At 36.2% G+C, this 23,673-nt stretch overlaps 2 protein-coding genes across 2 annotated transcripts in view; one reads left to right on the top strand and one right to left on the bottom strand.

The window, feature by feature from the left end:
- tafa3a (TAFA chemokine like family member 3a) overlaps positions 1-23,673 on the top strand; it is a 123,765-nt gene that overhangs the window by 48,948 nt on the left and 51,144 nt on the right. The gene's annotated exons all lie outside the window — the stretch shown is intronic.
- On the bottom strand, positions 14,745-17,024 carry LOC309473814 (baculoviral IAP repeat-containing protein 2-like). The gene has a single exon (XM_082135981.1). It carries the CDS (start codon positions 16,991-16,993, stop codon positions 15,569-15,571), a length of 1,425 nt encoding a protein of 474 aa, XP_081992107.1. The 5' UTR covers positions 16,994-17,024; the 3' UTR covers positions 14,745-15,568.

The following is a 23,673-nucleotide window of genomic DNA, read 5'->3' as shown; positions in this document are numbered from 1 at the left end:
TCAAACATTTTTTAGCGCAAACTCATGCAGTCTATACTTTAGATTTATAAATGAAAATAAAATTCTAGGGATATTGGTAATATTTAGGAGCCAATTCAACACACACACACACACGCTCATGCACAGAAACACAAACAGTAGTACATTGTAGATTTGAAAGTCATGCTTTCCCCCATTATGGTTGAATCACGGAAGTTACTTTTGCCAAGAGATTTCTTTTTTTTTTTTTTACACATGTATCAGACACAGAAAAACAGGCATAGAAGAATAAGGCTATACAAGAGGTGCTCTTCATTCCAGATTTTTCTGATCCCCATTTCTCTATTCCCTCACCCCATCATGCCAGCTGTAAATGTGTTTCTCCTCCCTTACCCCTCATGCCTTTATGTTTCTCTGGAGTGGTACAGTAAGGATTGAGCTTATATACACCACTGAGGCAAGGTAGAAAAACATGTTGCTTATGTTTAAAATGGAACTTATACCTCATGCTTACACATGGCACAATCCACTTTCCACACTAAGAAAACTCTCCCTCAGTGTATACATTTGTGGTAGATTTGCATCAGTTAAAAAACATTCCTTTCCTTGCAAAGAACTTGCCAACTGTACACAGTTGAAGTATCATCACCAGTGGAACATCTCTGCTCAGTGAACATGTTGCATTCCACACATACTTGTATGCAAAATATAGCTCATCCCATATCTCTCATCAGCACACATGTACAACAGACTCCACAAAATACATTATGAAATTATTATGAAAATGAATAAAGAAAAATAATACTAAAAAATAACATTAAACAGTAAAAAAAATTGTCTTCATACACGTGTATATATATATAGATAGATAGCATTCTTGTTTTTGACTTTAGTGGTCATGGGTTGCATATACAGCTTGTAATAAACCAAACAAAATTGCTACTAAATGTTTTTTTTGGGGGGGGGGGGGGGGTCATGAATGGGTGCATTTTATTTCGTGACTTCGCCAGAACAGAGAGTGTGTTGCCGAGCGAGGTGGATTGTGTACTTCTCCAGAAAACCGTGTCAATTAAACCCTTTTGCATCCATAAACCAGCTTAAAGTATCAAAAAGAACTTGAACAGGACAAACACAAAAAGAAAATCCTTTCCCATTTAAATTGTTGGTATGTAATGACTTCGAATAGTCGTAACATGGTGGCAAAAGTGTAGGCCGTGGTAATTCTTTTGCGTTATTTTGTCATCCTATTATTCCTTGTGCTTGCTCATCAAGTGGTGTTTTTTTCCCATGGTAGAATGGTGCAAAAAGCACCTCTTTAAACTCAGATTATCCTGCTAACCCTTTTGTGGACTATCTTGCTCTCTCTCCCTCCCTTTGCTCGCTTCCCCTTTGCAAGCTGCATTGGTCAATAATGTAAGACTGCATGCTCGCTGCTTCTTGACAGCAGGGCAGCAAATGGAGCAGCCAAACCTGTCTGCTGGTACTGTGAATAATGCAAGGAGGCTGTTCACCAGGCAGTGCTGTTCCAGAGGCACACCGTCTTCTCTCCGCTTGCTGACTAAGACTAATGCGGAGAGAGAAAGATTCCTGATCCTAGATCAGCATTCTCACTCTGCAGACCTTCACAGCAGGTGTTTTAAAGAAGCCAAAGCAGGTCTGAGAGTTTGTGGTTTGCCTCTCCCTCTTTTGCTTAGCTTTAATTCCGCTGCTCTCAACCCATTAATGTGAATAATTTGTTTACTTACTAAAAGCTTAGTGCTTAATAAAACACAAGCTTATAGTAACGGCTGACCAGTTTCTGGAGAGCAAGGCAGCCGGTGCATTTGAAATAATTGCACTATTGTAGCTTGACTTTAGTTTATATTAGTTACTTTGGTGCTTTGGACTGAACTATAAAATGGAAAACTTATTATTAAATATGGTAATTTTATTTTAGTGTCATTTTAAAATATTACAAATATTTCTTTGGTAATTTTAATTTGTCATTAATTTATACTTATTTTGCATGTCCTGCAGGTTTTCCTGTTAGTCTTTTGTTAGACTTTAACAGTTGCCATTTCCTCAATGATTCTATTCTATTCTATTCTATTCTATTCTATTCTATTCTATTCTATTCTATTCTATTCTATTCTATTCTATTCCGTTTTCTTGCCATTGTGTAAATAATCAAGTTAAAAATGTATAAAGTTTAATTTTGAAAGTCTATTACCCTGTAATACAATATAATATAATATAATACAATATTATACAGTATATATGTGCAATATACAGTATATACAAAAGAAAAGTGCCTCTGCTTCTTTTTTTTTTATATCAGCACTTGAATGTGGATAAGTTTCATAAAAAAGCAACATTTAGAAAAAAAGATGAGAAAATCTGTCTGTAACGTTCATAAGCAATGCTATTATCGCTTGTTTCTGCTTCGTTTTTGCCTGTGTTTAGATCCAGAGACTCACAACTCTTTCAGAAATTGCGTAATGGTGTCTACCGTTTAACAGTGAAAAGTCGTAAGGCCGGAAAATTTCGTTAAGTGAGACATGACTAAAATTGTTAAAATGGATGAACTCTTATTTTGCACAATACTATTTAAAACTATTCAAAAAATATTTTTAAACTGGAAAATGTGCATTATTGTGGTGATATTGGCCATTTGATCTGTGCGTCTGGGGTATTGGTCGACTGCTTTTTGTTAATAGAGCCTCCTGTATGGTTTTAATATTTCACGGATATGATTTGAATATATACGTGTAGGCAGCTGAAACCTGGTTGTAGAAAACAGAATGTTTCAGACAATATATGTCATTTATTGCATCATTCTTTCATCTGTAGCTTACAGAAAAAAGTCTTGCTGTTATTGTCTGTACAGATGACAAGTGCAACATTGAAGAAAACACAATTATCGATCAAACTCGCAGTCATAGAGTGAAAATCACAACAGATCATTCTGTTCGAGCTCTTCTCTGATAGAAACTCTGCAGTGTCCAATGTTTCATGGTGGTCTGGTTGTGAGGGAAGAATATAGCTGTCTGATGTTAATTGACAGTAAAAAGTGTTTTGTGTTCGAGTCCAAGAGAGAGCCATGAGACGATTGACACTTGCAAGAACAGAGCAGCATGATGTCATATGATTCACAGTTACTAAACCTCTCTGCAAAATCATGTGCTTATCATACACACAACTTTTCATCTAAATTATTGAATGTGTACAACTGTAAGAAAAAGAACCTTTTCTGGGAGCACTTTATAATAAGTATACAGTAATAAAGTAGTTACAAATTTGCCAACTATTAGTTTATAGTAAATATATTGTAGTCTATTCATTGTTAATATATTAATAGGCTAAATAATGAGTTCTTCATACATTGTCACTGCAATTAACCAAATTATTATTGTTTAATTGGCTCATATGTAAAGAGTTTTATAATGTTTTTGACGCTATAACAACTTCTCTAAAAACAGTTCTCAGTTTAGATTAGGTCATGAAAAATGGGAAAATGTCATCAATTAAATGCATTAACCAACCATTATAAGATATTAGTTGCATTAGTATTAAGTAAGTGTTTCTTAAAACGTGTGTGTGTGTGCTTATTGTATTTGTAAACTTTTTTTTTTTAGGAACACTACTCATTACTACTAATTAAACAATAATAATTGTTTTAATTACAGTGACAATGAATGAAGAACCTTATTGCCTATTTATATATTAACCCTTTAGAGACTACAATATATTAACTATGAATTAACTATAAACTAATAGTTTGTTAATGATTAGTAAATACTTTATTACTGTATACTTATTATAAAGTGTTACCTGTTTTCTTCATTGTGTAGAAACTCTCTCCCTGAGTTCAGCAAGACATCTATTTATTGTTCACAGTTTAATCTGAGAGATGTTAGTCTTCACTTGATAAAACAATTTATCAAGTGAAGAAAAAGAAATATCGCATTGTAGTGTTCTGGTGAGGTCTATATATATATATATATATATATATATATATATATATATATATAATAATTTTTTTTGTGGGAAGAACAGTATGCTGACTTTATAGCAGTGTGCTGACTTTATGAATCATTGGGTTTTATAAATGTTTGGTCATGCCTGTTGAATGTTGGTTTTGCATTGTTTATGGTTTTGAATGCATGCAAGTATGCTCTTTTTTCCCAAATGTTTACAATATGATGTTAAAATAGAATGCAATGGTTTCTAGAGCCCTATTCGGACGGGATTCGTTTTACAGGGGTAGATGTAGTAGTAATATAATTTTACCACAGGACGTCTGTAATATTAATGGGCAATTCGCACGGGACAAGAGATTTCAGTAAAACTAGCAGGAGTGGAATGGGTAACTCAATTTACGCACCGACTTTTTGGGACTTTAGCTTATTCACTGTATCCCCCAGAGTTAGATAAGTCCATACATACCCTTTTCATCTCTGTGCGTGCTGTAACTCTGTCTGATGCACCCACCGCTAGCCTATCTTAGCACAAAGACTGGAGGTAAATGGCTCCAGCTAGCATACTGCTTAGAGCCCTGCACGGGGCAAAAAATCCAGCCTTAACCGAGACCTGGCTCATGGTGTTCAAGCCCTAATCCGGCCACAGCCCCGAAAACGTCTGCAATTTTTCAGCCCGAACCCGACCCAAGACCAACATCAATATCACTTTAAGCTCTCTCTGACGCGCGCTCTGTGATGTGCGCTGTCTCTGCTAGACGCACACACATCCACACACGCTACTAGGTCAAATTTAACGGCTCAAACATAACTACCACCACCGACAATTATGCCCACAAATATTAATACAGACTGTCCATTACAGAGAAGCATAAGCATGCAGTAGAGAATATTATATAGCCAAATGTGATCCAGCAGTAAATAAAGATTTACTGCCTACCTCTTTTTGATGTTAAGTAACTTTACTGAAGAACAACGTTTCAAAGAACTCTTCGCCAACTGGCTAACGTTAAATAATAATAAAAATATAATAAATAAATAAAAATCCGTTGAACTGAGTAGGCTCATTCACTGTTTATTCGTGAGTGTTGTGAAGAAAAAGAATAGCATCCACTGTTGAAGGCTTCAGGCTCATTGTTTGTTGTGGTAATCAAATCAAAACTCTTTCAAAATGCAGCTCTTCCTGAAGTATTGGGAACTTTTAGTAACTCCCCACGCTCCAACTTCTCCCTGATGCTCTGCATGCTCAACTGTCACCTAATGCATTGCACGCTCGTCGCGTTACTCGCGTAATCGCATATTGCGTTGCATATAATATTATCAATATAACAATATTACATACAGTAGCCTGCGCTCTGCACGTATATTATGGGCACGATGAAAGGAGAGAAGCTAAATGAGCCCGAGTCCGACCGAAGCCTGATCTGTAAAAAAAGAAAAAAAAACTGCTCCCAATAAGTGACAAAATAACGCCAACATTTTCCTATTTACATGTTGTGATTTGTATAGTCACAGCGTGTACAAATAACAAGGTCACATGAGACACAGACATCTTCTAACCGTATAGCCTACATACTGGGAACTATATTCTCAGAAGGCGAAGCACTGCTACTTGGGCGGAGTGATTTGCTCGCAGCACTTGAGAAGCCCTGTGGTGAGCAGCAGAGTTCGCTCAGAGTTGGAGTAAATCACTCCGCAGTTGTAGCAGTGCTTCGCCTTCTGAGAATATAGAAGATGGTTGTATCTCATGTGACCTTGTTATTCGTACACGCTGTGACTATACAAATCACAACATGTAAATAGGAAAATGTTGGCGTTATTTTGTCACTTATTGGGAGCAGTATGCTAGCTGGAGCCGTTTACCTCCAGTCTTTGTGCTAAGCTAGCTTAGCGGTGGGTGCATGATGCATCAGACAGAGTTACAGCACGCACGGAGATGAAAAAGGTATGTATGGACTTATCTAACTCTGGGGGATACGGTGAATAAGCTAAAGTCCCAAAAAGTCGGCGTGTGCCTTTAACTTCAGATTGGATTATGTTGGTAATAGGCATTTACCTAACGCTAAAAGAAGTTTCTTGTCTCTAACAAGTGATTTCGACCTTCTTTTTGATCTGAGTGGTATGTGGAAAACACTTGAGTTTGGCCACAAGACTTATCCCAGCGTCTAGTATTTACATACATATTTACAGCGGGTCTATTAGCATGGAATTAGTATTACCTGAGGTAATTTTTCCGGACCTTTTTACAGAAGGTATAAGTCACCTTACATTTAAGGTGCACACCTGACATTGTCCGTAATGATTACTGAGATGCCACATTCGGACGGGACTAAAATAACAGAGAAGCTCTGGTAATAATTACTTTACCCCACCTCTCCATGTTAAACTAATCCCGTCCGAATAGACACTTGTGTTTACTGGGTTGATGTCCTCTGATAATCTATTGATTAATAATGATACATTAAAGCAATAAGCCCCAAGAAGCTGTGCAGTGAATTTAGAACAGCTAAGGGGGATTTATGCACCCCACTCAACTCCTGTGCCTCTAATAAATGCATGGCCATCGTCAAATGCAGGTGACACCCGTAGTGACTACATCACTAAACATCTCCATTTAAGACACAGCCGTGTCAGGGAAAGAGCTCAGGGCAGTCCGGTCACGGTGTGGTGTAACAGCCAGCCGAACCACCACAAACAACCCACGGAAATCTCTTGATTTTAATCCAAGAATGTCCATTTTATGGCTGTTTAGAATATCAGAGAGAAAACTGCAAAATAAAAAGAGCCCACTTGAATGAGTCACTTGGCATCTCTAAAGTGCCAAGCTCTTTAACTCATCTCGGCCTTGCATATTTCTTTAAACAACAGCATGGAAACTGGAATGCAATTAATCAGCTTTTTGACTTCGTACACAACACTACTGCAAAGCTTCATTTTGTGCAAAGAATTTCACTTCAAGACTTTTCTAATGCCTCTAAGCAGGTACAGTATTTATTTCAACTCTTAAATCTAGTTCATGCCAATTTGTGGGTTCTGTCATCAGTATTAGAGCTTTCAGACTCCAGGGCTCACAGTTAGGAGGAGGAGGATTTTCTTATGACTGACAAAAACAGAAGCATAATTTTCTGCTCGGGCAGACACAGTGTCAGCTGAAAAGCACTGGGGGGAAGCCTGGAGATCCACTCCGCATGCCTTTGATCGCATTACGGCTCTTCTGGCCTTCAATATGCTTTCAATTTGTGTCAGATTTCCCCCTCGTGCTTTAGCATTAGCATTTAGCAATCATCTGCTTGAGTGAAATCTCGCTCGGTGGAGGAGAGAGCAGTTTGGGCTTTGGAGGAAAAATACTAGTAGTTTGAAAAGCGGGAAGGTTTTTAAAATAATCCAGAGCCCAATATTCAGATGAAAGAAACTGTTAAAAGCAGTCAGGGTTGCATACTGATTGCTCTGGTTATTCAGAATGCACTTCGCTGGACTCCTAGAGACTTTTGCCTGGAAAATGCAATGGAAAATGACAGCTTCTAGCTGAATTTACATGTTTAAAGGTGTATCATTTCCTATCCTAGGTTAATGTGCAGAGACCATGACCTTGATTTTCCCCTTTACAAAGTTGCTCTTAGTCTGACATAGCCACAGGCGTTTCTTTATTTTCTAATTCCACAAATGGTGCAGCAATAACAACAGCTTTTAAATAAATGGGATATTTCAGTACTTTTTGGATGTGCATGCTTTCTATTACTTTTTTTGTATTTACTCGATGCACTTAATGTTACCTGTTGAATGTTGGTTTTGCACCGTTTATGGTTTTGAATGCATGTGAATATGCTCTTTTTAAACATTTTTTGTAAATATAATGTTAAAATAGAACGCAATGTCTTGTTGGTTTCACTGTCTGTGACATACGTGTGTTTACTGGTTTGATGTCCTTTGATAATGATACATTAACTTTAAAAAAAAAACTTTCTATTAAAAAAACAATACAAAAACTTGGCAAACATTTGAGTTTATACTTATTGTAGAATAAATAGAACAATATTATAGTGTCCTAATCAAACATGACGTGATAAGGCATTAAAGGGATAGTAAATTCTGTCATTAATTCCTCACCCTCATGTTGTTCCAAACCCGTAAGATTTCCGTTCATCTTCGGAACATTAATCTGAGAGTTTCCTGTACAAACGCAACTAATGCTTTGAAAAAAAGATTTAAAGAGATTGTAAAACTAATGAATTGAGCTGTTTAGTCCAAATTTTAATACCAGTCATGTATGTTAATAATAGAATTATGAGGTGGTGGTGGGTAATTAGGGCCTGAGCACCAATGGTGTGAGGAATTGGAATTGCTCCGTTTTTGTTGTTGTTGTAATTGTCATGTGATGTCTGGTTAGGACACAGTGTTATGCAACTGTAAGAGATTGTGATGGCTTTTGTCTCACTAAATACAGTTGTTTCGGGCTTCATAAGCGTGATTTATTTATTCATTTATTTATTTGAGTACTGTTTTTTTTGTCCGTGGTACATTGTCATGATAGTTTTATTAGGGTCAGTTGTTATTGCAGGTAAATGCAAAATTGAATTAAAAAAATCCATGGGGACAGATCATTTAAATAATACGATTAAATTGTATAAGTAACTCTTGCTAATTTAATGTAATGTTTAAAATAAAATCAGGTTGGAACATAATAAAAGTTATTTTCTTAATAATCCTACCATTTTTATTTTTCACCATGCAACTGTTTTATTAAAAATACAATTCAGTATAACTGTCCCCCAAAAAGATGAAAGTGACATATTTTTGTTCTTGTGGTGTTGTTTTTTTCACCCAATGCCCAAACGAAATGTCCTCTGATCTGACATTACATGTGACATGTTCTTTGCGTATCCTCTTTGGAGTTGTATGCTAGTCCAAGTCATTCCGAAATCTTTGACCTCTGTTCCTCAGCGGGACCAATATGGAGAGACCTGGAAAATGAGAGACACTTGCAGAATGAGTTGGGCACATCCTCAGGGCAGTCTGACACAAGCAGAGCCAAGATAGTGTGTGTGTTTGTGTACATTCATGTACCATACGCGTGTGTCTGTAATCCAGGAGTTTTAAACAATGGGCCCATCGGTCAAATGTGTGTATGCTTATTAAGTATTATTGGGATAGTTCGCAGACTCGTAGATATTTGAATATATTCGAATACATTGCTTGATATTTGATACCCGTTCGAATTAGATTTTTCTCAAAAGTGACAGCCCTAGTTCCAAACAACATTAGACCCCTTTGACTTGATTTTTTTTTTCTACTGTCCCTTTAATAATTAAGCCTTAAATCTGAATGTGTGAATCAATTTGAGGTTTTCTTCTCCTATAATCGCATTAAATGTTCTCTCGGCCTAGTTTAAGTAACATTGACTTATTAAGATAAGATGACACTCAACTGGATTCTAACGTGTCTTTAGTTTCACGACTCTCCTTTGCACATCATTCCATTCCTTGTTCCAACAGATGTTTACTGGTAGACTAAAGACAGGTTTCCAGCAGCTCAGTTCGTGTTGTTGCGGAGTCTTTCATCTGTAAATGAAGAGCACAGGCGAATTTGTAAGGAGTTTCCAGGGTGCCATAAAGTGGAAAGATCACCCAGAAAAACAAAGAAAACCCTTTGTATTCTCAGCCCGGTGAAATGCATGCAATCAGTGTGAGGTTTGACTTTTACAGAAGAGATATGCAAGACTTCGACTAGCTTCCCCCATATTTCACAGCCGCTTCTTGAAAAGGCTGTCTTGAAGCTGCAAGGAAAATGAGGTTCAGCTCTCACATTCATACAGGTGTGTAATCTTGCAGAATTCTCTTTCTTGTATCTATATTGCATTCTCTTTCCTTTTTCTCAGTTTTTTTTCCCCAATCTTACAAAAAATTGTTCCAGTCATTCAAAGTTATGTGTGCCTGACGGTAAACCATATAGCATCAGATATCGTCCTTTGAGTCAGAACCTGGGTGTGAATTAGGACTATATTCAACGAGGACATTTTTGTTAAGTCTAAGCTGTGAACCAAGACTTGCTACTTCCTACTGCTAAATCACAATTTAGTCTGCATATTTTCATGTCACACTAAAAAATGCTCATTTACATAAGTTGAAAGGTAACTATAGCATCAGTATGCTTTGTTTTCTTTACTGCTCAAAACCCCAAGACTATCACAATAGAGAGAGTATAGAGGGGTACCATATGTCACTTTTGAGTGATTTATGGCCCCTCTAAGCCCCGCCCCCTTTTTGACCGTGGGAATATTCCCACGCTAGCTCCTCCCACTTATGGGCTGTACGTACACCGTGGGAAAATTGGACTTGTGGCACGCCTCCTTATGGGTTGAACATCTGAAGCGTGGGAAAATCTCCCATGCTCAGTAGTTCTAAACAGTGTATATTAAAACTTTTTAAAGAAATGTACAATAAAGACAATAGTCGGAGATGAGATCAATGTTTTTTATTTATTAAACAAGACATATGTACATTCACCACTTTTAAAACGTTAAAACATCAATGAAATAAGTTTAAATTGAATTTTTTCTCTAAAAAGAGTTATTAAAAAATGAGTTAGTGTTATTTTAAGATGTTAAAACATTAAAACAACTTTTTCATTTACAAAAAGATCATTTTTACATACCCAGTTGTTAAAAACTCGAAGGTTTAAAGACAAAAGTGTTTTCCATGTGTATTTTTTCTGGAGCAAAGTGAAAAAATGTCCACACACGCCGAAGATTTGTCAGGACTGAGAGTGTGTGAAGGCTGCAGAGAGACAGACCCAAGCTCCGCCTCTACCCCCACCCACAACAGATGTCACCGTGGGAAATTCCCACATCTCCTATCCACTCCCAAAAAGAAAACACATCCGGTCATCTCAGTGGCCAGACTTAAATGACCAAAGAATCATGGTGCAACAGCTCGAAGAGACCACACCCCCTAACACACCCCTCTCAAAAGTGAGTGGTCAATTTCGATTTAAGGGTGTGTGTAAAAAATGACATCACTAACGGGAATCCCCCTCCCACAGCGTCACAGTCACATGAGATGTTTAAAAAGGAGCGCAAACATGACAAGAGATACTTGTGATTTTACAAAACAAATCTGCAATGGCAACGGCTGCAACCCCGAAAACACCTGAAAAAAGCATCGATATGAAATGTCTAATTGTCACAAAGTTATCCTATGTTTTAAAGTTTAGGCCATAGTTTTTAAGGTTATACAACACACACACACACACACACACACACACACAAACGGTCGGATCCATCAGGTCTGCAGTTGCGCTGATATCAAGCTGTTTTATGCTTTGTCGAGCGAGAATTAGTTTTTATTACAGGCTGTATCCGGGAAAGATTATCCGGACATGTAAACAAAACGACCATATGTTGTTCTAGTTGTAGAAATCACGACGAAGACTTCACGCTTGTGAAAGGGTGAACTATATCCCTTTAATGAAAGATGCAGACATGTGTTTGGCTTCTTCAAAAAGCAAGGAACAAGACAGTATTGCACTATTGCATTGCACTATGAGTGGAGTAGCCTAAAGTTAAGTCTCTGTTAAACTGCCACCATGTCTTTATTAGTTATTTGTAACATTACAGAATTAATTAATTTACGTATTGTTAAGGTCAATATAGACTAAAAACCTTAATACATTATCCTATTAGTTTCCTGATTCCTCCGCTTATTTAGCTTATTTATTTCGAAAATTAATTTTCTATGGGCATATATATGGCTGAAACAGGTAGCCTAGTGCATCATCCCAAATTTTTCAACATCAACATTTTAATATAATTATAGTCAAATATGGCCTTTAGAGAAATGTGTTTTTTTGAGGAGGGGGGTAGTGCACTATAGGCCCCTGTGGCGCGGCCTAAGCTTTTGTCCTTAATGGCATTTTTTTCCTTACATTACTTTTACTTTTATACTTTAAGTAGTTTTGAAACCAGAACTTTTATACTTTTACTTGAGTAAAAAGCTTGAGTTGATACTTCAACTTCTACAGAAGTCTTTTTAAACCCTAGTATCTATACTTCTACTTGAGTAATGAATGTGAATACTTTTGACACCTCTGCTCATCGCCGGTAGAAACATGATTGAGTATAGATCATGTGTGAAGCAGAGTCTCCGCCCACCTAACGCTAGATTTATTTATAATTACACTAGTAAATAACATTTATAAAAAATAATAGTTGTTTAAAAAATAAAAAACTCATGTTTCAGTTAATTTTGGACTTTTGGTGAAGTTAACAAATATTCACTACTGATTTATTCACTCTTCGATAGGATAATCCACATCTCCCAATGGAGAAATCTGATCATTGTTTGAGAATGCGTTTTGGAGTAAAAAAATAATAAATCTGTTCAAAACTATGTGATTTAAACTGTAAAACCGTGAAACGTAAGCGGCAGGCAAACAGTTTTCTTTTCACAGACATGTAACACTTTCACATATAACTTTTTAAAATGATACAGACCTTTAAAATACAAAGGTGTAGTATTTAAAACGTTAGGCCTATCAGAAAAATGTAAAACAAGTTAGAATGTTTTCCTTCACCTACAGATTTTAAAACCTGTAAAAAAAAATATTATAGAATGTCTATAGAAAGTTATAGAATGTCTTTCACGAACGACTTTTAAAGATACCAGAAAAATGGTAAATTATGTTTTTTAAACAATGTTTCAAACGTGAGCAACATATCAAACATATCAAACTACAACAGTTAAAAAATACATCAAACAAATAGATTATAAGCAAAACTTTTTAACATAAACTTTTGTTTAGTTTTTAGCTAACAATATCTCTTACGCTGTCCTGCAAAGCACATGAATGAGAAATAGAGTCTCCGCCCACCTAAAACTCCGCAACATGAGAATACACATGCGCAGCGCTAGCCTATAGCTACAGATTTAAATCTTGGTAAAAAAGACTTATCAAAACAACGTTCAAAATGTTTACATTTTTTATTTAGGCTAATTTAGTTATTAATTCACTATTAGATATTTCTAGCCTAATATTTTCAAGCATCTGTCCACACACACACACACACACACACACACACACACACACACACACACACACACACACACACACACACACACACACACACACACACACACACATACATACGGATGAACGTCTTAAATTTTACGACATCATAGAGAGAGAGAGCATCACTTTGTACCATGCTGTGTTATGCCTAACGAGAAATTATCTCTTCTGAACTCTGAATGGCATTGTGAGCTTTGGGTGATACTGTAAACTTTTGGTTTTCTTTACAAGAAATTGATGAAAGCTATTTTTAGAGTCGACATGAAATCAAAATTTATCCTATTTACTTTGTTAGCGCATATTACTAGTCTTGTGGTGAAAAATTAATCCGTGCAAGTTAATACACAGGAAAAATGGTTGGTCATGGTAATCTTTAATCAAAGTCTGAAAAGCGACTTCCGGTCTGGAAATGGCGTTTCTTTTCTGATGACGTCAGTTTGACGGCTTAACCACTCCTTAAACCGTCTGCTATGAGCAGAGATGGACAGGAGGAGTCTGTTCAATATTCCCTTTCACTTGGAAATACGTCACAACAGTGGAGAAAAGTCGTTTTGCAACTTCCGGTTCACGGGGACTTTAAAAAACATTAATACAACTCTTTGCTTTACAAAAACTGTTTATTACACTAAAACAAGACACAAAATAGGATATTTCATTTACCCCTACAGTAGTCATAATAGTTCTTTCTTTATTTTTATTCTGTATTTTTACAGACCTAAAACCATGAGGCTTCAAAGTATGGATTGGAAGTAAATTACCAAAGACACAAACGATTTTGAACATTTATACATTTGTGTGTTGCAAAAGCAGAAGTCTATCTTCTTTATATAAAGAATCACCTTTATTTATGCTTTAATTTCTTTAAAACAATCTGGTGACCTGCATTATTTCTGTGATTACATGATTAGTAATATTGCGAGAGGTTTCCTCACACGTATAAAAACTCTTTAGATGTCTTTGTGACAAACACAACATCTTCACTTAAAATACTTTTTTTTAAATGTATGGCCGATCCTTTTTCTTCTGACAAACTTACATTTCATATTAATTACCTGAGGCGTTTAACAACCACATATAGGGAATGCATGTTAATTAAATGTTCGAGAAAGCTAATATTGGTGTAATCTCTGAGAGGTCTCACCCCCAGATGCAAAACTATGCGTTGGGATAATCCAGACATAGCTTTACTAAAAGAAAATATTATGGAAGTCATTTTCAAACTGTGCGTAGGCTATGCTTCAACATGTAATTATACAATATTTTATATATTAATATCATGGTTCCATGTTGTTTGTTTGTTTGTTTGTCTGTTTGTTATTAACTAATACCTTTATCTTTTAACTAACACTTCAACATCCAGAACTAAATTAAAGAGATGTATGAGCTAAGGATGTTCTCTGACCCCAAATAAACGGATAATGGAATGTTCACAATCTACAATATACAGTTAGATATTCTCCTACTTAGTATGTGTAATAGTTGTGCTTAATTCTTTGGGTGTATTTTTACACACCCTATGGACTAACTTTAAAACATAATCTTTATACACGAATCACACATGTCCTTATAATCCATGTAAGATTCAAAAGACCAAATCACTAAGAAAAGAGCCGTTTATAATAAATACACAAAAGTTTTCCAAATGATGGATTTATTACTCCGCTAGATTTAGTCATCTTGTTCAGATAGCACAACGCTGTTTCACATGTTGTATGTTGGACTGTATGTGTTTTAGCTGAAGACGTTTCTTTGAGAGCTGAAATAAATGACAATTAAGAATTTAAGTGATAGTCTTTCTGTCTGACTAAATTGATACTTCATTTAGTGCAACTTTCCCTCTATCTACGAATTACACAAAGTGCATGCTGTTTTACACTTAAACTATTACAACAGAATCACATCTAACTATTGCACTGAGAGAGGCATATTCATCCAAGCTCGAGGCTGTTAAACTTCCACACTTTGGTAAAACCTAAATTCTAGAGGTCAATTGGGTTAAAAGTAAATGCATCATCATGAGCCATTTTAAAACAAATACAGAAAAGCCACTATAGTGACCAGTTTTAGCGTGTGAATTGACATTTTACATATTACGCTGTTTACATCTTGTTTTTGTACAGTTTTTGTTCATATAGGAATGTATGAAAAACATGAACAAATATTGCATAAAGATAATTAAATGACGGTCCTTCAAGTATGAGAGTGACTAAACAAATCATATTTATTTTAGAACATCTTTCTGCTATGTCTACGAAACATTGACGTGAAAGATGAGTATTACACTTCAAACTCGTCTAACACTTATTTTGTTATTATTACACGGTTATTTTGTGTGTGTGTCACTAAACAACATGGTTAAGCTAATGAATTATAGTTGATGCGTGGTATTTTTACGTGAAAGGAGGAAAAGGAATATTTAACATGTAAAAATACAAATATTTTAACCTATCGTCAATTTCAATTGTTAGATAAATCATCTAACAATCAACAGTTATATGTGAAACAATTAGAGTTGGTGTAAATTTGCACATCCAAAAACTGTTGTTACTTGGATGATGAATATCTTCACTTTATGATAGGAAAGTACGTACAGCGCCTTTGACCAATCCTCTACATATGGGACACTTGCGCAGAGAAGGCGCACATTCTTTGCACACAACTAGGTGACCACAGGGCATGAAGACAATGTTCACTTCCTTATCCATGCAAACTTTGCATGTGCGCTCCTCTTGAAGTCTTCTTAACTGTTCCTCCATAGGCAAGTCTGAAAGATCTTGACTCGGTGATGCAGCTTCATTTGTCTGGGTCATCAGTTTTCTCAGCAGGCAGACATCATTCTTCTTGATCCAGTTGCGGAAGACTTCTGCTGCTGCATTTCCTTTCGACAGGACTAACTCAATGAGCTGCCCTGTCTGCTGCTTGACTATAGTGCAGTTACGAATAATGTCATACTCTTTCTGTGAGATGACGTTCTCCTCTAGAAGATGGTCCATTAAGCTCTGCACGCTTTTTAGCTGCTGTGAGATGACATGATGATGTTTCTTAAGAAAAGTAAAACCATCTGATGCCATTTCCTCAGCAAGAAGCTCTCGCTCCTCCTCTCTCTTCTCATCTTCTGCACTTAGTAAATCAGACACCAACTCTTGAACGGTTTTGTAATTTTCTCCACTTGCGAGAATTTTGCTCTGCACGGTTTGCTTCACCAGGCCACGCTCAAATCCCATCTCTAAAGCAGACTTCACCACAGGATTGTTCATCATCACTGCATCTTCTGAACGGTCTTCTCCAGGATCCAGGTGTACAACAGCTGGATCAACAAATTCTCTCGAGTTACTGTCTCCATTAGTCAATAGCTGTTCAAATAGTCTTGGAAATCTTGCTTGAATCTGATGAACAAACTCTTGGCCCTTTTCTTGCAACAGGTATTCACATCTTGGAAACCACTTGGCATGCTCTACCCATGGATCATCACCAGACTCCCAACATCTGAGTCCACCATCACAACAAAAGCACTTCACGTCATCACGACGACCAACATAGTAAAAACCAGCCTTAGCCAATTGGTCTGGTCGAACAGTTATTCTTGAGGGCCAGTAGACAAATGTGAGCAACCTTTCTTCACACTGTTGCATTGCCGAGTTAGATACATTGGAAAGGTCGCCGCCAGATAAAGGTACATTATCTGCACGGTCACCTCGAACAAAGCGGCAGTTGGGGTAATGCCTCTGGTGCTCTGATACTGCCCGATCTCCCGGTTCCCAGTTGCTAAGCTGGCCTCCACAACTGAAGCATGCCACTCTGTCGCCCTGGCCAAGGTAGTAGAAACCACTTTTGGCAAGCTCGGCTGGACTTATTGGTGCAAGAGTCCAATTCTGAAAGGTGTCAAGGCGTTCCTGTTCCCGACGCATGTCAGGACTGTGACAAGCCGGAGGTCGCTGGTGAGACATATCCTGGTGAGACATATCCAGGTTTAAGTAACCCACCAGCTCCTCCATTTGGTCTGAAACGGATGCCGTGGTGGTCGATGTTACGGGTGTCGCAGGGGCTGTAGGATGGCTACTTTGCGAAACGGGAGAAAAGGCAGGGTGTGAGGACGACAGGAGGTTTTGTCCGGGTTGTGTGCGAAGTCCTGAAATATTTATCAGGACAACAGCTCACTCCGCCCCGCTGGAGGGGTTGTCATCATGACGCCGTAAACTGCTGTAGGCCTATAGGATTACATATAATGCCACATTGAATCAGAAGTATAGCGTCATGGAGAAGTTATGCATATGCCACCGGAGAGATGTCTATAATTACACCAAAATTTTATATATAAAAATATACATATATTTTTAAAACATAGCCTACAGTATGCATGGGTGAATTGTACGTCATAAGATCTGTAACAAGCATGTAGAAAGTAGTTAGGATGTATTTCATTTTGCCTAGGCTTTAAGTTAATTTTACCAACTATTAAGATGTTAAAGTTCATAGACCTTTAGCACATTCAAATGTATTGAGTTAAAATGAAAACGTGATATCAATATCGCATTACCGAATTCATGGGTGTTTAATAGCTTCCAGCTGATAAAAGCACCAGCTGATTTAAGTTTTTCTTCAAACAAAAGTAATTTTCTGACAAATCATTGTACACATACCCATGTGTTTTGTTGTATGCACAGATTTTGAGGGTCGCTTATAGAAAGATGTGTCCTTTGTTTCGCGGTATTTTTAAAAAACATAGATCTACATAGATGTTTTACACGATAAGATATGTCAGAGAACCTTGTACGACATTCTATATCCGCATAAAGGGTTAAAATGTAAAATATACATTTTAGCGCTATTTAAAAACTAGGACGGCATAATAATATAATGTAAATGTCTCACGTGAAGATGATGGTTTAAACCATAATTTTATCAAATCAAGTCAATTCATGTGAATACTGTCGTATATGAACAAAGAGAAGACCTAGAGTTCACTAACATCACAGCTAACTGTAGGAAACAGATATCCGGGGGAAAGTGTAAAGAAAACGCCATACAAAACATTACAATCACACCCGACAATATGATAAGTGTTACGCTAGTGATGATAAAAATTGTTAAACAATTTCAAAACAGGGTAAGATGCCTAAAAACAAAGGTGTCCAAAATGTTACATGCTAATACTTGGTCTTGTTTCAGAGTCGGTATGCTCCGGTGAAAACTGTCTGAACTTTGATGAGGCCGACAACAATATAGGGCTGTTAAACATGCGGTAGAATAACAATGTTCAATATAAACAAGAATTCTGCTCTAATGGATGTGCAAATTTACACCAACTCTAATTGTTTCACATATAACTGTTGATTGTTAGATGATTTATCTAACAATTGAAATTGACGATAGGTTAAAATATTTGTATTTTTACATGTTAAATATTCCTTTTCCTCCTTTCACGTAAAAATACCACGCATCAACTATAATTCATTAGCTTAACCATGTTGTTTAGTGACACACACACAAAATAACCGTGTAATAATAACAAAATAAGTGTTAGACGAGTTTGAAGTGTAATACTCATCTTTCACGTCAATGTTTCGTAGACATAGCAGAAAGATGTTCTAAAATAAATATGATTTGTTTAGTCACTCTCATACTTGAAGGACCGTCATTTAATTATCTTTATGCAATATTTGTTCATGTTTTTCATACATTCCTATATGAACAAAAACTGTACAAAAACAAGATGTAAACAGCGTAATATGTAAAATGTCAATTCACACGCTAAAACTGGTCACTATAGTGGCTTTTCTGTATTTGTTTTAAAATGGCTCATGATGATGCATTTACTTTTAACCCAATTGACCTCTAGAATTTAGGTTTTACCAAAGTGTGGAAGTTTAACAGCCTCGAGCTTGGATGAATATGCCTCTCTCAGTGCAATAGTTAGATGTGATTCTGTTGTAATAGTTTAAGTGTAAAACAGCATGCACTTTGTGTAATTCGTAGATAGAGGGAAAGTTGCACTAAATGAAGTATCAATTTAGTCAGACAGAAAGACTATCACTTAAATTCTTAATTGTCATTTATTTCAGCTCTCAAAGAAACGTCTTCACCTAAAACACATACAGTCCAACATACAACATGTGAAACAGCGTTGTGCTATCTGAACAAGATGACTAAATCTAGCGGAGTAATAAATCCATCATTTGGAAAACTTTTGTGTATTTATTATAAACGGCTCTTTTCTTAGTGATTTGGTCTTTTGAATCTTACATGGATTATAAGGACATGTGTGATTCGTGTATAAAGATTATGTTTTAAAGTTAGTCCATAGGGTGTGTAAAAATACACCCAAAGAATTAAGCACAACTATTACACATACTAAGTAGGAGAATATCTAACTGTATATTGTAGATTGTGAACATTCCATTATCCGTTTATTTGGGGTCAGAGAACATCCTTAGCTCATACATCTCTTTAATTTAGTTCTGGATGTTGAAGTGTTAGTTAAAAGATAAAGGTATTAGTTAATAACAAACAGACAAACAAACAAACAAACAACATGGAACCATGATATTAATATATAAAATATTGTATAATTACATGTTGAAGCATAGCCTACGCACAGTTTGAAAATGACTTCCATAATATTTTCTTTTAGTAAAGCTATGTCTGGATTATCCCAACGCATAGTTTTGCATCTGGGGGTGAGACCTCTCAGAGATTACACCAATATTAGCTTTCTCGAACATTTAATTAACATGCATTCCCTATATGTGGTTGTTAAACGCCTCAGGTAATTAATATGAAATGTAAGTTTGTCAGAAGAAAAAGGATCGGCCATACATTTAAAAAAAAGTCTTTTAAGTGAAGATGTTGTGTTTGTCACAAAGACATCTAAAGAGTTTTTATACGTGTGAGGAAACCTCTCGCAATATTACTAATCATGTAATCACAGAAATAATGCAGGTCACCAGATTGTTTTAAAGAAATTAAAGCATAAATAAAGGTGATTCTTTATATAAAGAAGATAGACTTCTGCTTTTGCAACACACAAATGTATAAATGTTCAAAATCGTTTGTGTCTTTGGTAATTTACTTCCAATCCATACTTTGAAGCCTCATGGTTTTAGGTCTGTAAAAATACAGAATAAAAATAAAGAAATAACTATTATGACTACTGTAGGGGTAAATGAAATATCCTATTTTGTGTCTTGTTTTAGTGTAATAAACAGTTTTTGTAAAGCAAAGAGTTGTATTAATGTTTTTTAAAGTCCCCGTGAACCGGAAGTTGCAAAACGACTTTTCTCCACTGTTGTGACGTATTTCCAAGTGAAAGGGAATATTGAACAGACTCCTCCTGTCCATCTCTGCTCATAGCAGACGGTTTAAGGAGTGGTTAAGCCGTCAAACTGACGTCATCAGAAAAGAAACGCCATTTCCAGACCGGAAGTCGCTTTTCAGACTTTGATTAAAGATTACCATGACCAACCATTTTTCCTGTGTATTAACTTGCACGGATTAATTTTTCACCACAAGACTAGTAATATGCGCTAACAAAGTAAATAGGATAAATTTTGATTTCATGTCGACTCTAAAAATAGCTTTCATCAATTTCTTGTAAAGAAAACCAAAAGTTTACAGTATCACCCAAAGCTCACAATGCCATTCAGAGTTCAGAAGAGATAATTTCTCGTTAGGCATAACACAGCATGGTACAAAGTGATGCTCTCTCTCTCTATGATGTCGTAAAATTTAAGACGTTCATCCGTATGTATGTGTGTGTGTGTGTGTGTGTGTGTGTGTGTGTGTGTGTGTGTGTGTGTGTGTGTGTGTGTGTGTGTGTGTGTGTGTGTGTGTGTGTGGACAGATGCTTGAAAATATTAGGCTAGAAATATCTAATAGTGAATTAATAACTAAATTAGCCTAAATAAAAAATGTAAACATTTTGAACGTTGTTTTGATAAGTCTTTTTTACCAAGATTTAAATCTGTAGCTATAGGCTAGCGCTGCGCATGTGTATTCTCATGTTGCGGAGTTTTAGGTGGGCGGAGACTCTATTTCTCATTCATGTGCTTTGCAGGACAGCGTAAGAGATATTGTTAGCTAAAAACTAAACAAAAGTTTATGTTAAAAAGTTTTGCTTATAATCTATTTGTTTGATGTATTTTTTAACTGTTGTAGTTTGATATGTTTGATATGTTGCTCACGTTTGAAACATTGTTTAAAAAACATAATTTACCATTTTTCTGGTATCTTTAAAAGTCGTTCGTGAAAGACATTCTATAACTTTCTATAGACATTCTATAATATTTTTTTTTACAGGTTTTAAAATCTGTAGGTGAAGGAAAACATTCTAACTTGTTTTACATTTTTCTGATAGGCCTAACGTTTTAAATACTACACCTTTGTATTTTAAAGGTCTGTATCATTTTAAAAAGTTATATGTGAAAGTGTTACATGTCTGTGAAAAGAAAACTGTTTGCCTGCCGCTTACGTTTCACGGTTTTACAGTTTAAATCACATAGTTTTGAACAGATTTATTATTTTTTTACTCCAAAACGCATTCTCAAACAATGATCAGATTTCTCCATTGGGAGATGTGGATTATCCTATCGAAGAGTGAATAAATCAGTAGTGAATATTTGTTAACTTCACCAAAAGTCCAAAATTAACTGAAACATGAGTTTTTTATTTTTTAAACAACTATTATTTTTTATAAATGTTATTTACTAGTGTAATTATAAATAAATCTAGCGTTAGGTGGGCGGAGACTCTGCTTCACACATGATCTATACTCAATCATGTTTCTACCGGCGATGAGCAGAGGTGTCAAAAGTATTCACATTCATTACTCAAGTAGAAGTATAGATACTAGGGTTTAAAAAGACTTCTGTAGAAGTTGAAGTATCAACTCAAGCTTTTTACTCAAGTAAAAGTATAAAAGTTCTGGTTTCAAAACTACTTAAAGTATAAAAGTAAAAGTAATGTAAGGAAAAAAATGCCATTAAGGACAAAAGCTTAGGCCGCGCCACAGGGGCCTATAGTGCACTACCCCCCTCCTCAAAAAAACACATTTCTCTAAAGGCCATATTTGACTATAATTATATTAAAATGTTGATGTTGAAAAATTTGGGATGATGCACTAGGCTACCTGTTTCAGCCATATATATGCCCATAGAAAATTAATTTTCGAAATAAATAAGCTAAATAAGCGGAGGAATCAGGAAACTAATAGGATAATGTATTAAGGTTTTTAGTCTATATTGACCTTAACAATACGTAAATTAATTAATTCTGTAATGTTACAAATAACTAATAAAGACATGGTGGCAGTTTAACAGAGACTTAACTTTAGGCTACTCCACTCATAGTGCAATGCAATAGTGCAATACTGTCTTGTTCCTTGCTTTTTGAAGAAGCCAAACACATGTCTGCATCTTTCATTAAAGGGATATAGTTCACCCTTTCACAAGCGTGAAGTCTTCGTCGTGATTTCTACAACTAGAACAACATATGGTCGTTTTGTTTACATGTCCGGATAATCTTTCCCGGATACAGCCTGTAATAAAAACTAATTCTCGCTCGACAAAGCATAAAACAGCTTGATATCAGCGCAACTGCAGACCTGATGGATCCGACCGTTTGTGTGTGTGTGTGTGTGTGTGTGTGTGTGTTGTATAACCTTAAAAACTATGGCCTAAACTTTAAAACATAGGATAACTTTGTGACAATTAGACATTTCATATCGATGCTTTTTTCAGGTGTTTTCGGGGTTGCAGCCGTTGCCATTGCAGATTTGTTTTGTAAAATCACAAGTATCTCTTGTCATGTTTGCGCTCCTTTTTAAACATCTCATGTGACTGTGACGCTGTGGGAGGGGGATTCCCGTTAGTGATGTCATTTTTTACACACACCCTTAAATCGAAATTGACCACTCACTTTTGAGAGGGGTGTGTTAGGGGGTGTGGTCTCTTCGAGCTGTTGCACCATGATTCTTTGGTCATTTAAGTCTGGCCACTGAGATGACCGGATGTGTTTTCTTTTTGGGAGTGGATAGGAGATGTGGGAATTTCCCACGGTGACATCTGTTGTGGGTGGGGGTAGAGGCGGAGCTTGGGTCTGTCTCTCTGCAGCCTTCACACACTCTCAGTCCTGACAAATCTTCGGCGTGTGTGGACATTTTTTCACTTTGCTCCAGAAAAAATACACATGGAAAACACTTTTGTCTTTAAACCTTCGAGTTTTTAACAACTGGGTATGTAAAAATGATCTTTTTGTAAATGAAAAAGTTGTTTTAATGTTTTAACATCTTAAAATAACACTAACTCATTTTTTAATAACTCTTTTTAGAGAAAAAATTCAATTTAAACTTATTTCATTGATGTTTTAACGTTTTAAAAGTGGTGAATGTACATATGTCTTGTTTAATAAATAAAAAACATTGATCTCATCTCCGACTATTGTCTTTATTGTACATTTCTTTAAAAAGTTTTAATATACACTGTTTAGAACTACTGAGCATGGGAGATTTTCCCACGCTTCAGATGTTCAACCCATAAGGAGGCGTGCCACAAGTCCAATTTTCCCACGGTGTACGTACAGCCCATAAGTGGGAGGAGCTAGCGTGGGAATATTCCCACGGTCAAAAAGGGGGCGGGGCTTAGAGGGGCCATAAATCACTCAAAAGTGACATATGGTACCC

The sequence above is a fragment of the Leuciscus leuciscus genome, assembly GCF_965113295.1.
Source record: "Leuciscus leuciscus genome assembly, chromosome: 14".
NCBI lineage: Eukaryota > Metazoa > Chordata > Actinopteri > Cypriniformes > Leuciscidae > Leuciscus > Leuciscus leuciscus.
This window is presented reverse-complemented; position numbering and strand designations above follow the sequence as displayed.